The sequence below is a fragment of the Rana temporaria genome, chromosome 5 (assembly GCF_905171775.1).
Source record: "Rana temporaria chromosome 5, aRanTem1.1, whole genome shotgun sequence".
Classification (NCBI taxonomy): Eukaryota; Metazoa; Chordata; class Amphibia; order Anura; family Ranidae; genus Rana; species Rana temporaria.
In genome coordinates, this window is record NC_053493.1 from 30,801,350 (window position 1) to 30,817,751 (window position 16,402).

General features: G+C 43.2%; 1 protein-coding gene across 1 annotated transcript in view; it reads right to left on the bottom strand.

Moving 5' to 3' along the window:
* The window catches only part of LOC120939899 (probable acyl-CoA dehydrogenase 6), a 131,113-nt gene that overhangs the window by 54,601 nt on the left and 60,110 nt on the right, over positions 1-16,402 (bottom strand). The window contains exon 4 of the mRNA XM_040352323.1: positions 7,205-7,334. Coding sequence (XP_040208257.1) covers positions 7,205-7,334 — 130 coding nt within the window. The remainder of the gene's footprint in view (positions 1-7,204; positions 7,335-16,402) is intronic.

The window sequence follows — 16,402 nt, forward strand, 5'->3', positions numbered from 1 at the left end:
GGATAGATTGATAGCAGTGCAGCCATTGGCTCCCGCTGCTGTCAATCAAATCCAATGATTCAGGAGCCGGGGGCGGGGCATGGGAGCGTGCCCGCATGATTTCCCCCAAGGGAGAGCGGCTCTCCAACGGGGCACTCAAGAAGACGAGGAGCCAGGAGTGCCACTGAGGGTGAGAGAAGAAAAGGTAACCTGTGGATGGGGTGGGGGGGGGTGTGGAGAGGAGGGGAGAGGGTGAGCTGTGAAAGAGTAGAGAAAGTGACCTATGGAGTGAAAGAGAGTAGAGAAAGTGACCTATGGACCTAGGGGAGTTGTGGACAGGGGGGGGAGAAGTCGAGCCTTGACTAAACCCATTATTTGGCAACTCTACTTCTCTTTCCCGATGGAATGGCAGGATTAGGGTCGGGGTGGGAAGTTGACTGTGAAGGGTAGGTTCATGCACCTATTCTCTGGAAAAAAAAAGCCCTGTACAGAACATATTAGGGGTCAGAGAAAAGACCCACAGCAGACAATGTAGGACACGGTTATTCAAAACTCCTGTAAAAAGTTCTTATCAAATTTGAAGATTCTTCCGGTGGTCGTAGCTCGTCTTTTGCAGGTTATGCTTTTCAACATTTTTAAAACTCAACAACAGAGTCACTTTCATTTAAAAAAAAAAAAAGTTTCTAGGTAAGCAGTTCTAAAAACCATGGCAGACAAACAATCACTGACTTGGCACTCCGTAGCAACCCATCCATACAAGCCAGATTGTAAAACCGTTAAATAGCCTCGACAACAAAGAAGGCGAGCAATCCCTTTAATGAAACAAAGTAATCACTTTGGCTGAAACATTAGTCAATGGGCCGTTTAAGCTTTCCCCTGTGGGCACGCTTTATGGCAATTATTACTAGAAAGATGGGCACTCTCGGAGGCCAAGAGCCTGGCGCCGTTCCCGAGTCATAGGCTTGATTTGTTTTACTGAAAGCCCAACAGCGAGCTGACGAATGACCAGCCAAAACACCGGCTTTAATTATTTAAAGAGCCAATCCTGTAAATGTAGAGGTTTTGTTTGTAAAGACCTGCTTCATGAACGCTTAACTCTAGATTAAACGTATTTTTGGATAGAGTGAGAATGCATTAAAACCTCAGTTGTCCTTTTTGTCCCTTTCCCCTTCTGGTCCCTCTGATGGTTCAGAAAGGAATTTAATTGAAATCACCCCATTTTATTGTGCTTGGTGTGTTATTTTCTTTGCTATAAATTATCAACTGATACAGTGCCTTGCGAAAGTATTCGGCCCCCTTGAACTTTGCGACCTTTTGCCACATTTCAGGCTTCAAACATAAAGATATAAAACTGTAATTTTTTTTGAAGAATCAACAACAAGTGGGACACAATCATGAAGTGGAATGAAATTTATTGTATATTTCAAACTTTTTTAACAAATAAAAGGAAAAAATTGGGGGTGCAAAATTATTCAGCCCCCTTAAGTTAATACTTTGTAGCGCCACCTTTTGCTGCGATTACAGCTGTAAGTCGCTTGGGGTATGTCTCTATCAGTTTGGCACATCGAGAGACTGAAATTTTTGCCCATTCCTCCTTGCAAAACAGCTCGAGCTCAGTGAGGTTGGATGGAGAGCGTTTGTGAACAGCAGTTTTCAGTTCTTTCCACAGATTCTCGATTGGATTCAGGTCTGGACTTTGACTTGGCCATTCTAACACCTGGATATGTTTATTTGTGAACCATTCCATTGTAGATTTTGCTTTATGTTTTGGATCATTGTCTTGTTGGAAGACAAATCTCCGTCCCAGACTCAGGTCTTTTGCAGACTCCATCAGGTTTTCTTCCAGAATGGTCCTGTATTTGGCTCCATCCATCTTCCCATCAATTTTAACCATCTTCCCTGTCCCTGCTGAAGAAAAGCAGGCCCAAACCATGATGCTGCCCCCACCATGTTTCACAGTGGGGATGGTGTGTTCAGGGTGATGAGCTGTGTTGCTTTCACGCCAAACATAACGTTTTGCATTGTTGCCAAAAAGTTCAATTTTGGTTTCATCTGACCAGAGCACCTTCTTCCACATGTTTGGTGTGTCTCCCAGGTGGCTTGTGGGAAACTTTAAACAACACTTTTTTATGGATATCTTTAAGAAATGGCTTTCTTCTTGCCACTCTTCCATAAAGGCCAGATTTGTGCAGTATACAGGGACTGATTGTTGTCCTATGGACAGAGTCTCCCACCTCAGCTGTAGATCTCTGCAGTTCATCCAGAGTGATCATGGGCCTCTTGGCTGCATCTCTGATCAGTCTTCTCCTTGTATGAGCTAAAAGTTTAGAGGGACGGCCAGGTCTTCGTAGATTTGCAGTGGTCTGATACTCCTTCCATTTCAATATTATCGCTTGCACAGTGCTCCTTGGGATGTTTAAAGCTTGGGAAATCTTTTTGTATAAAAATCCAGCTTTAAACTTCTCCACAACAGTATCTTGGACCTGCCTGGTGTGTTCCTTGTTCTTCATGATGCTCTCTGCGCTTTAAACGGACCTCTGAAACTATCACAGTGCAGGTGCATTTATACGGAGACTTGATTACACACAGGTGGATTCTATTTATCATCATTAGTCATTTAGGTCAACATTAGATCATTCAGAGCTGCACTGAAAGTAAAGGGGCTGAATAATTTTGCACGCCCAATTTTTCAGTTTTTTATTTGTTAAAAAAGTCTGAAATATCCAATACATTTCGTTCCACTTCATCATTGTGTCCCACTTGTTGATTCTTCAAAAAAAAAAAATTACAGTTTTATATCTTTATGTTTGAAGCCTGAAATGTGGCAAAAGGTCACAAAGTTCAAGGGGGCTGAATACTTTGTAAGGCACTGTATGTAATCTAATGGTGCACATTTTGGAACACCTCTGCCGAGCTGGAAGACTTGGATAGTTGATATATATTATATAATAAATGTTAATTCACGAAGGAGTGTGTGCACACAAAAGACAAAATGTTCGGGGCGAAAAGCTCTATAGAAATATTTGTTATTATTATTATATGTAATTAACAGAATTCCGGTACGGCACAAAAATGTTTACGGTCCCGCTTGGACCAATGTATCTATGTACATAAACAAAATTTGACAAAAAAAAATGGTGCTTTTTGGGGATAAGAACATATAAACAGCTGCCCCCTCTAAAGTGAACAAATCACTAAACTGTGTAAAATGATAAAATAAAGAATAAGGCGCTATACATGTTCATGTAAAAAAACTGGCACAAAGAAAACACTGCATCAAATTTAAATGTGCACATTCATGAAAAAATAAGCAAACATAAAGCCCATAAGTGAATAAATCCCAACACCAAAATGGAATGCTCTGAGATAAAACTTCTAGATCTTCCACCACGAGTGCTCAGTAGGAAGATGGCCACTCACCAGAGCTGTTTGACCCCTTTTTACAGATCGGTCAAAAAACGCTTTGGAAACACCAGATTGGTTCAGCTAATGGAATAAATCCACTACATTGGCCACTCGGATAGGGGCTAAAAAGTAAAAAAAATACTCCATGCACGCCACCCCCAGGGATCAGCTGACTCACACATGCTGTTTACACCTAGTGCCAGGCCAGGCACTACAAGATGTGAGTGTAACTGCTATCCTTGCTGCGGTTTTTACTTTATTAAAAATCACTACACTAAGGCCCGGTACACACGAGCAAACATGTACGATGAAAGTGGTCCGTCGGACCGTTTTCACCGTAAATGCCTGCCAGAGGGCTTCTGTACGATGGTTGTACTAACCATCGTACAGAAGTCCGTGCGTAAACACTACGCGGTGACGCGGCGACGTGGGCGGGCCTGCCATTTAAAGGCTTCCACGCATGCGTCAAAGTCATTCGACGCATGCGAGGGACGGCGGGCGCTCGGACATGTACGGTAGGTCTGTACTGACGACCGTACATGTCCGAGCGGGCAGGATTCCAGCGGACGGTTTTAAAACACGTCCAGGAATATTTGTCCGCTGGGAAAAGGCCCGGCGGGCAAATGTTTGCTGGAATTCGGCCCGCTCGCGCCTACACACGACCAAACATGTATGCTGAAACTGGCCCGCGGACCAGTTTCAGCATACATGTTTGGTCGTGTGTACGAGGCCTAAGACTTTCATTCATCAAACAGCTCTGGTGAGTGTCCGTCTTCATACTGAGCACTCGTGGTGGAAGATCTAGAAGTTTTATCTCAAAGCATTCCATAACTATGTACATACCATACCTGTGGGATCAATCTAGAACAGGGGTGTCAAACTCAATTTCATCGTGGGCCGCATCAGCATTATGATTGTCCTCAAAAGGGCCGGTTGTATCTGTAAGATTAGATGTCCAGCGCATCCCCTCCCCTTACAATAGATGTCAAGAGCCACCCCACCATCAGAAGTTAAGTCCCCCACTCTCTCACACATCACAGTGCACCCCCCTTTCTTTATGCTGCTGCTGGGAAGAAGCTGGATGCATTGCTTGAAAGCAGAAAGGAGGATGACCAGAGGAGGGCTGAAGCTCTCCTGCAGCTGCAGGAGAGGTGCGAGGGCCACATGAAATGGCCAGGAGAGCCGGATTTGGCCCACGGGATTGTGCTTGACACCTGTGCTCTAGAAGCTGGAAGGGACTGAAGAAACATACCGCTACTGCAGTGATCTCCACTTGCTTCTGGGTCCAGCGCTGAGCGGCTGCCCTGCTGCATTCTGAACACACAAGTTCACCCTCTCAGCATGGATGCCATTCAGAGAATGCTTTGTATTTTCTCAATGAATGAAAAGCATTCTCTGAATGGATAAGGTTGTGATGTCACTGCTTCATCTCATCCAATCAGAGAACACTTTGCATTCTTTCAGAAAATGTAAGGCATTCTTTGAATGGCATCCATGCCAAGTGGTTGACTTCCCATGTTCAGAATGCATTAGGCCAGCTGCTCAGCAGGAGACTTCAGTGATTTCCAGCTTCCAGTGGAGGCAAGTATAGTATATACACAGTTACATTGGTCCAGGCTGGAACAATGGAACAATCTTAGATGTATACTCACAAACAACATCAGCAATAAGGCACATCAAAGTCCACAATGTACTAGAAATGGTCTGTCACCTAGACATGTCCCAAGCATAAGAAGACCTTCCAAAGGCTGATGCTTTTTGAGGGCCCTGAGGAAGAGGGGCTCTCCCTTCAAAATGCATCAGCCTTTGTGACCAGACCATTTCAAGGACATTGTGGACTTTGATTTGCCTTATTGCTGATGTTGTTTGTGAGTATACTGCTGCTCTTTTAATATAAATAAAATGATCACAAAGGTGGTGCGCCCCCTGTTCCTTGTTTTTGCAATGGTGTGGCCAATGCCTGGGTCAGAAAGATGACAGTGGGCTCTGTGACAAGGTGGTGACCCCAGCTAGCTAAAGCAGACAAACCACTCAAGGTTGCAGCATCCCGCTGGCCTGGGAGGAGCTTAGACCCTATTGTACAGTGCCTAGAGCTGCCGGGACTGGAGAGGCCCCCCAAGACAAGGTGTTCCCCTGACAATATTAACCACTTAAGACCCGGACCTTTAGGCAGCTAAAGGACCTGGCCAGTTTTTGCGCACTGCGTCGCTTTAACTGACAATTGCGCGGTTGTGCGACGTGGCTCTCAAACAAAATTGGCGTCCTTTTTTCCCCACAAATAGAGCTTTCTTTTGGTGGTATTTGATCACCTCTGCGGTTTTTATTTTTTGCGCTATATACAAAAATAGAGCGACAATTTTGAAAAAAATTCAATATTTTTTACTTTTTGCTATAATAAATATCGCCCAAAAATATATAAAAAAACATTTTTTTCCTCAGTTTAGGCCGATATGTATTCTTCTACCTATTTTTGGTAAAAAAAAAAATCGCAATAAGCGTTTATCGATTGGCTTGCGCAACATTTATAGCATTTACAAAATAGGGGATAGTTTTATTGCATTTTTTTTTACTACTAATGGCGGCGATCAGCGATTTTTTCGTGACTGACATTATGGCGGACACTTCGGACAATTTTGACACATTTTTGGGACCATTGTCATTTTCACAGCAAAAAATGCATTAAAAATGCATTGTTTACTGTGAAAATGCCATTTGCAGTTTGGGAGTTAACCACTAGGGGGCGCTGAATGGGTTAAGTGTGACCTCATTTGTGTTTGTAACTGTAGGGGGGTGTGGCTGTAGGTGTGACGTCATTGATTGTGTTTCCCTATAAAAGGGAACACACGATCGATGACAGCGCCACAGTGAAGAATGGGGAAGCTGTGTTTACACACAGCTCTCCCCGTTCTTCAGCTCCGGGGACCGATCGCGGGACTCCAGCGGCGATCGGGTACGCTGGTCCCACGGTCACGGAGCTTCGGACTGGGTCGCGGGCGCGCGCCCACGACTGGCCACTTAAAGCGGGGGTTCACCCGAATTTTTTTTTTTTTAACATTAGATTGAGGCTAATTAAGGGAAGCAGAATCGGGTGTTTTTTTTTTTAAACCAATGCAGTACTTACCGTTTTAGAGATAGATGTTCTCCGTGGCTTCCGGGTATGGTCTTCGGGACTGGGCGTTCCTATTTAATTGACAGCCTTCCGACGATCGCATACAGCGCATCACGAGTTGCCGAACGTCGGTGCGGCTCTATACGGCACCTGCGCACCGACGTTCGGCTACTTTCGGCATCTCGTTACGTGCTGTATGCGACAGTCGGAAGGCTGTCAATCAAATAGGAACGACCAGTCCCGCAGACCATACCCGGAAGCCACGGAGAACATCTATCTCTAAAACGGTAAGTACTGCATTGGTTTAAAAAAAAAAACACCCGATTGTGCTTCCCGTAATTAGCCTCAATCTAATGTTAAAAATGTGTTTTTCGGGTGAACTCCCGCTTTTAAAGAGGACGTACCTGTACGTACTTGTGCCCAGCCCTGCCATTCTGCCGACGTATATGTGCAGGAGGTGTTCCTTAAGTGGTTAAACAACTTTATTGTGAGCCGTGAGGAATGGCCTGGGTTACTGACCCTCCAATTTCTGAAATATCTGCAAAATGTCCTTGCAGGATTCTGAGGCTGAGACAAACCTGCTGGAAGGGGCATTACAAGTGGTATATTAGCAGTTCACCTTTAAACTATTCATACAAATTGTAATATTGTTAATCAAGCTGCAACTTCATGTGGCTTCTAGAATAAGATTAATCATTAATTTGTCATTACCTTGCCAATGCTGGAGTAGCCATGTCAGACTGGACTCCTATGGCCATGGGTATCCCACCACAATTGATGTTGCCAAGTTCTTCTGCAATGGCAATGCTGTATGAAAAGTCCAAACCCATTCCACCATATTCTATAAAACACAAGGAAAATATACATTCATTCAATTAGTAATACATTTGATAATTAATGTATTGGTTCATTTGTTAATTCAGTTAATTAATTCATTCATTCAGATTGCAGTGGCCATTTTTCCTTTGAACAGTAAATGTTCAATCACAGCTTAAAATTCTATCAAACAGTAAGTCACACAATATGGTTATTAATAAGCATTGTAGTTTAGTTGAAATTAACATGTGCCCAGACTCTGGATGTTAAAGCATTTACAGAATCTTAACAAGCGGTAAAAGCGATTTGGCAAAACTCTCACTGACCTATGTGGCTGCAGACACTGTTGTGTAATTCATCCTCAAACTTCACAATACAAACTCTAAAAAAAAAAAACAACAGCTCCCCTTATTTCCTATGTAGATTGGATAGAGAACAGAATTTCTGTACCAGGCACTGTAAGCTGTTAGAAAAAGACTTAACCGCTTGCTGACCGCCCACCGCAGTTTTACTGCGGCAGGTCGGCTCGGCTGCGCAAAATCACGTAATATAACATGATGTTGCACTGCGGCCACTAGGGGCGCGTGCGTGCGCCCCCTGCTCGCCCCTGGTGCTGATGCGAGTGCCAGCAGGCGCGATCACCGCCGGGCACCCGCGATCGCTCGTGACAGAGCAAGAACCGAGAGCTGTGTGTGTAATCACACAGCTCCCGTTTCTTTCAGGGGGAGAAATGACTGATTGTATGTTCATACAATGTATGAACAGCGATCTGTAATTTCCCCTAGTCAGACCCACCCCCCTTCAGTTAGAACACACATTAGGGAACATAATTAACCCCTTGATCGCCCCCTAGTGTTAACCCCTTCACTGCCAGTGACATTTTTACAGTAATCAGTGCAATTTTATAGCAATGATCGCTGTAAAAATGCCAATGGTCCCAAAAATGTGTCAAAAGTGTCCGAAGTGTCATTGATATGCATCCATAGCCACTCCTCAGTATGCAACGATGATTTAATGAGCAGTATTTCACCACTCCTCTTGCATCCCCTCGTCTCTCTCCCTTTCTAGCTCCTACCCCACTATCCTTCCCTTGTATCAATACCACTTGGAAGAATCATCAAACCATGTGAGGGGAAAACTCCACATTTCACCGGATCTCGGGACATGGTTCTAGACCGGTTTGCACTAACTACACTTACCTCCCTTACAGTGTAATATGCTTTATACATATATACTTTGCCAATGTTTAAATGCTTTACAAGTTTTGTTATGAATGTGACTTCCATTTGAACCTGTACATTCAACTCTTTTTCTCAATAAACTTTGATGTGAAAAAAAAAAAAAAGTGTCCGAAGTGTCCGCCATAAGGTCGCAGTACCGACAAAAATTGCAGATCGCCGCCATTACTAGTAAAAAAAAAATATGAATAAAATTCCATAAAAACGATCCCCTATTTTGTAGACGCTATAACTTTTGCGCAAACCAATCAATAAACGCTTATTGCGATTTTTTTTTTTACAAAAAATATGTAGAAGAATACGTATCGGCCTAAACTGAGGAAAAAAATAGTTTTTTTAATATATTTTTGGGGATATGTATTACAGCAAAAAGTAAAAAATATTTTTTTTTTCAAAATTGTCGCTCTATTTTTGTTTATAGTGCACAAATTAAAAACTGCAGAGGTGATTAAATACCACCAAAAGAAAGCTCTATTTGTAGGGGGAAAAAAGGATGTCAATTTTGTATGGGAGCCATGTCGCACGACCGTGCAATTGTCAGTTAAAGCGACGCAGTGCCGAATTGCAAAACGTGGCCTGGTCATTGACCAGCAAAATGGTCTGGGGCTGAAGTGGTTAAGGCCTGTTCACATTACAAGGCCATACAAATGGGATTCAATGCAACTTGAAGCATGAGCATTTCGTTCAGGAAAAAATTCCACAATTTAAGGTGCGAGTTGTCGTTCACAGAGCTGTGTGTCGTATTGACCTAGATCACAAGCTCTCTCTCTCCTCATTGGCTCAGGCACATAAGCAGGAGCCATTGTCAATAACAGCCAGTGAGGAGGGAGCGGGGTGTGTTGGCACGCACAAGTGTCCCTTAGCAAGCCGCTTGCTACAGGGCAATCGGCAGGGGGAGGAGCCAGGAGCTCTGTGCAAAACCAGTTGCACAGAGCAAGTATAACATGTTTATCATTTAACAAATTAAAAAAAAATCTGCCTTGAACGCATCCAACTTCAAATAACATTCTCTTTTTTGGTTTTGGAAAAACAAGTTTGGGGAAAAGTTTACGATTTCTGTTAGTGCTGATCGCTGTAGAAACCTAAGAAAAAGGCATGGATAACTTTGATGAAAAAAAAAAAAAAATCTATTCAAATAAAAAAAAAAATCTGATTTAAATAAATAAAATCCGTTTTTATTTTTAATCATTGATTTTTATCCACCCTGATAAGCCTATCCCCATGAATTGATCCTACTGTTTAATGAAACAATCCCATCTCTATTGGGGAAAAAACTGTTGATAATTTTTTGCAATCCTTTCAATAGATTTTGAACAATTGAACTAAAGATGAATGCGACTAGAAGGATTGGAAATCTTTGATCTTTTTCAAACTGATCAAATGGTAAAAGCAACAAATTGATTCAAAAGTGATAACTTTAGATTTTTTTTTTTTTTTTTTTTGTGATTCTAATAAGTTTTAGACATTGAAGTAAGCTGATCAGATTGATGTAGGCAGGGCTTTTTTTCAGCTGGAACTTGGTGGAACTCAGTTCCACCACCCCCTGGCTCAGGCTGCCCTCTGCTCCCTGCTCACCACTATCACTTGTAAATACAGTACATAAGTCTGGCTTCTGTGTTTACAAACAGCAGCTCGTCTCCCAATGGCTCCCACAGATCTGATCTCCTGAGTGCAGGATGGGGACCTGGGAGATGTAGGTGCCTGGGGTGCAGTGTGAATGCTGACAACCCCACTGGATGATCTCTCTGTAAATGAGAGAGGGGTGAAAGTGATATGTGGATGGAGGATGCAGTGGTAAGCAGCTGTGGGAGAAGGTTCTGCACTCTGTGTTTAGCGCACCCCTGAACTCTGCGCTATGTATGTAGCACAACCCTAAACTCTGCACTTTGTGTGTAACCCTACCAAACTCTGCACTTTGTGTGCAACCCTACCAAACTCTGCACTTTGTGTGCAACCCTACCAAACTCTGCACTTTGTGTGCAACCCTCGTCACATTCGATGCCGTCACCGCCATCTTGCTTCACCCTACCTATGGAAAAACAGAGAGAGCAACCGCGCTAATATATTAAACAATAGACAAACCAATGCTACTGAAATGATGCTCATATGTGATTGAGTGGAGCTGCACCTTACTGCATACATAAAACAGTGATAACAAAAAAGAAAAAACAAGATGCGCTACACTTAAGTGAAGTGAAAAATTATCATCCAAAAAACAAATAAAACTAATAAATATCCATAAATAGTAGAATTGTGCATATGGAAAAATAAAATGTCCAAAGTCCTTTGAAGACAGAAGATCCTTTCACCAGTGAATGAAAAAAGAAAAAGTCCAAATTAATTAACATAAATAGACGTGATAATCCAATAGAGAAGATCCTCCACCAAACGAGTAATGAATCTGCTTACCAGATTCCCAGTGGTCTCTTAGTTAAAAGAGGACCCCAGGTAGCGTGTGGTTTGATAATGTAGAGGATATAGAGTCTGTATAGGCATATCCAGAAGTCGATCACTGTAACATTCCCGTAGTGGAAAACTCGGTAACCGTACCACATGAAAGACACATAGGAAGCCGCAATAGTGTAAAACCGTATAAAATATTTATTAAAAATAAAGACAAAAACACACTTACAAAATAGTAGTTTTGAAAGGCTTGTCAAGCTGGAGCTCCAGGCCGGAAGCAGACCAGACAACCCATCAATGGTGTGGAATAGCTGCACCTATTCCACACCATTGATGGGTTGTCTGGTCTGCTTCCGGCCTGGAGCTCCAGCTTGACAAGCCTTTCAAAACTACTATTTTGTAAGTGTGTTTTTGTCTTTATTTTTAATAAATATTTTATACGGTTTTACACTATTGCGGCTTCCTATGTGTCTTTCATGTGGTACGGTTACCGAGTTTTCCACTACGGGAATGTTACAGTGATCGACTTCTGGATATGCCTATACAGACTCTATATCCTCTACATTATCAAACCACACGCTACCTGGGGTCCTCTTTTAACTAAGAGACCACTGGGAATCTGGTAAGCAGATTCATTACTCGTTTGGTGGAGGATCTTCTCTATTGGATTATCACGTCTATTTATGTTAATTAATTTGGACTTTTTCTTTTTTCATTCACTGGTGAAAGGATCTTCTGTCTTCAAAGGACTTTGGACATTTTATTTTTCCATATGCACAATTCTACTATTTATGGATATTTATTTGTTTTATTTGTTTTTTGGATGATAATTTTTCACTTCACTTAAGTGTAGCGCATCTTGTTTTTTCTTTTTTCACCCTACCTATGCCTTGGAATCTACCGCGCATGCGTCAAAGTCATTTCGAGCATGCGCGGGTTTCCATGGCGACAGATAAGTATACACACTCTCGGGTTTCTCGGCAGGAAAACACTGCTGAGAATCACGACAAGAAAATAGAGAGCGGGTTCTCAATTTTTCTCGTCTAGATTCTGGACAGTTTTCTCGACGACAAACCTCAAAGCCTCGTACACACGCTCGGTTTACTCGGCAAGAAAGGTCTGCCAGCAGTTTTCTTGCCGTTTCTGGCCGAGAAAACCGAGCATGTGTACGAGGCTCAGACATTCATAGTGACCAGTTGATTACAAGATGAACCTCAAATGTGTAACGCAGGGGTGTCCAAACTTTTTTCAGAGGGCCAGATTTGATGAAGTGAACATGCGTGAGGGCCGACTATTTTGCCTGACATTCTTTGAACCATTAAAATTCTGCCTAAGTGGGTTCGTCTGAGCACGAATACACGGCCCAATAAGAATTCTCTTGCCTTTGTGGCTGTGTGTGGTGAAGAGATGAGCTTGGGCGTGTTATTTGGCTATACTGTATATATTTTATTTGTGGCCCCAACGAATCCCAGAGCGCTGCTTAGGACTAAGGATGAGCTTGGGCGTGTTATTTGGATATACCGTATTTATCGGCGTATAACATGCACAGGCTTACCATTGCCATGAATGCAGCCTCACCATTGCCATGAATGCAGCCTCGCCATTGCCATGAATGCAGCCTTACCATTGCAACCAATGCAGCCTTACCATTGCAACCTCACCATTGAAGCCTCACATGTGCCATAAATGCAGCCTCACATGTGCCATAAATGCAGCCTTACCATTGCCATCAGTGCAGCCTGAACGATGCCCATCTGCAGCCTCAGAGGGCAGAGGGAGGGGGCGGGACGAGTGCCGACAGATTACAAACAGGAGAATGTCTTGTTTACCCTGTGGCCTCTTTAATACAAAATCCTGCCTCCTATGATAGACAGAACAGTCGTCCAATGGCATCCCAGGAGACGGGACTTCCAATAGAGACGCTGCTGAGTAAACAGGAGATTCTCTTCATGTAATCTGACGGCGCTCGTCCTGCCCCCTCCCTGTCCCCTCCAAGGCAGCGCCGACAAATACAGTGGCCCGGATTCAGGTAGAATTGCGCATAATTTACGGAGGCGCAGGGCAACGTTTTTGCCCTGCGCCCCCGCAAATTTGCTCCGCTGCCCCTGATTCACGGAGCAGAAGCTCCGTAAATTGCGCGGGCGCGCCGGCAAAATGCCCGGCGCAAGAGCACGCAATTTAAATGATCCCGTAGGGGGCGGGAGTCATTTAAATTAGGCGCGTTCCCGCGCCGATCGTGAACGTAAAAGTGAACGTGAATGGCGTCCAGCGCCATTCACGATTCACTTACGCAAAGTACGTAAAATTCAAAATTTCGCGACGCGGGAACGACGGGTATACGTAGCAGGGGCAGCCTTGCGCGAAAACCGCTGTACGTAAACGACGTAAATTGCGTACGCAGGGATCGCGCAACGTTGTGAATCGGTGTTAGTATGCAATTTGCATACTATACACTGAGCACAACGGGAACGCCACCTAGCGGCCACCGCAAGAATGCAGCCTAAGATATGTGGGCATAAGAGCCTTATGCCGCGCAGATCTTAGGCTGCAGTCGGCGTAACGAGGTTCCTGAATCAGGAGCACTCGTTACGCCGGGGCAAGTAAGCAATTGCGCTGTGTAACCTATGGTTACACAGGCGCAATTGCTTCTTGAATCTACCCCAGTATATATCTTTTGTGGCCCTGGGGGCCACAAACAATATATATATATCCAAATCCCTCCCCATATTAAATCAACAGGGGGGCGCATTTGGCCCCCGGGCCTGACTTTGGACATGCCTGGTGTAACGCATGGACTCATAGATCACCCAGAGCAAATACAAGGACACGGGATGTGAAGAATTGAGAAAACAAATGGACAGAATGGTAAATATAAATGAGACAATAAAGAACGCACATCCTCGGTGCCAACAATCTGTTATAAAGGTGAACTTGCACATTAATTCTCTGTATTACCATGGGCAATCCCCGATCTTCATAAATCCCATTTCTTATTACTGTTGGAATAACATATGTCAAGTTTATTTTCTCCTCTGCAAACTTTAGTGTGATTTGTTATGTCCCTTCCGTTCACAGTATGTTAATATCTGCGTGATACAAATACAGTAATTGCCTTCTGGGTGAAAGGGAAGAAGAACAGGTCGTGACATTTCTGGAAAAGTACGGTGTAAGGGAGAAGAGAGAGCAAGAAGACCAGACTGTTTCATCCAGCTAATCATCTCTTCTCAGATTGAGGTCAGTCAGCCCTGAGACTAACGCCTCCATTTTTTTTCTCCTCCGTGGGTCTTAGCGTGGCACCTGCCACCCCGGGAATTGGACATGAACGAAGATGACAGCTTTCTGAAGTGCCAGTGTATTTAATTAACACTATTTAATACAGCTCGTGAATGATAAGATTATCATCTAAATGGCCAAGTGACACCCAGTTAGAGATCATTAGACGTTAGGGAAAGTTCTAGCAAAAATAAGATGCTGAGAAACTCATACAATTAACTCCTTCGGGATGCAACACGTTCATATAAATGTCCCATAGAGAAGAAGAGAGAAAGAGAAATGTGTTTCCAGGAAGAGAGAAAGAGAAATGTGTTTCCAGGAAGAGAGAAAGAGAAATGTGTTTACGGTCACAGTCATCTCTATGACCGTCGGAGGACCGGGCGCGACGTTATGACGTCGCACCGGATACCCGGAAATAAACAAAGCCGTTATTGCGGCTGTCGGCATGTAATCTGTGATTTTTTTTTCACCGATTTCATGCTTGTAAGCCTGTAGGAGAGATGTGGGGTCTTATTGACCCCACATCTCTCCATAAAGAGGACCTGTCACAGTGATTCATATTACAAGGGATGTTTACATTTCTTGTAATAGGAATAAAAGTGATCAAAAAAAAAAAAATGTAAAAAAAAGTGTAAAAATAAATAAATGAAGTAAAAAAAAAAAAAAAATTTTAAAACACCCCTGTCCCAGTCGCTCGCGTGCAGAAGCAAACGCGCATGCAAGTCCCGCCCACATATGTAAACACCGTTCAAACCCCACATGTGAGGTATCTCGCGTGCGTTAGAGCGTGTGCAACAATTCTAGCACTAGACCTCCTCTGTAACTCAAAAATAGTAACCTGTAAAACAATTTAAAGCGTTGCCTATGAAGATTTTTAAGTACCGAAGTTTGGCGCCATTCCATGAGTGTGCGCAATTTTAAAGCGTGACATGTTAGGTATCTATTTACTCGGCGTAACATCGTCTTTCACATTATACAAAAAAACTGGGCTAACTTTACTGTTTTGTTATTTAATTCATGAAACAGTTTTTTTCCCTAAAAAAAGGCGTTTGAAAAATTATTGCGCAAATACCATGCGAGAAAAAAAGTTGCAATGACCGCCATTTTATTCCCTAGGGTGTCTGCTAAAAAAAATATATAATGTTTGGGGGTTCTGATTAATTTTCTAGCAAAAAAAATTGTGATTTTACCATAAAGGAGAAAAGTGCCAAAATAGGCCCGGTAACAAAGTGGTTAAAGAGTGCACATGTTCCCTGCTGCACTATAGCGCCACCGATTGGGCAACTGTCACCTGAGATCTATGGCTCCCTTTAGATTAGTAACAGATCACTGAGCCAGACAGTTCCTACGGTTTCACAATGTTTTTCTGACTACTGTGTGTAGAGAAAGTAATTTTCTGCTGTTAAAAAACAAGCTATTGTATAGCAGCATAATGTGAAGACATTATTAGGCACATCAGAGAAAAAGTTCACCTTTTGGGAAAAAAAGAAAGATAAAAAAAAAAAGGTCTGCAAGTTAATAAAAATCACACTACATAATGGCGAACCTTTCCCTTTTCTCCGAGACTAAACGAATGGCTGTACGGTGTGAAGCACTAACCATATATTAGTATTCCGTCCACAGAACAGCAAATTAGCCTGTTCTTGCTGTAGAGCGTGACAATCACCGACAAAGACTATTATATAAGTGTTCTTGTAAAAAGAAGGCCTAGTGAAATAAAGTCACATTGGCCCAGATTCTCGTAGAATCGTGCAAAACTGCGGCGGCGTAACGTATGTCATTTACGTTACGCGGCCACAAGTTTTACAGGCAAGTGCTTTATTCACAAAGAACTTGCCTGTAAAGTTGCGGCGGCGTATCGTAAATCCCCCGGCGCTAGACCGCCTAATTCAAATGATCCGGGTAGGGGGCGTGGAGTATTTAAATTAGGCGCGTTCCCGTGCCGAACGTACTGCGCATGCGCCGTCCCTAAAATTTCCCGACGTGCATTGCGCTAAATGATGTCGCAAGGACGTCATTGGTTTCGACGTGAACGTAAATGGCGTCCAGCCCCATTCACGGACGACTTACGCAAACAACGTAAATTTTTGCATTTCGACGCGGGAACGACGGCCATACTTAACATTGGTTGCCCCTCATATAGCAGGGGCAACTTTACGCGTCGCAAATCTAACGTAAA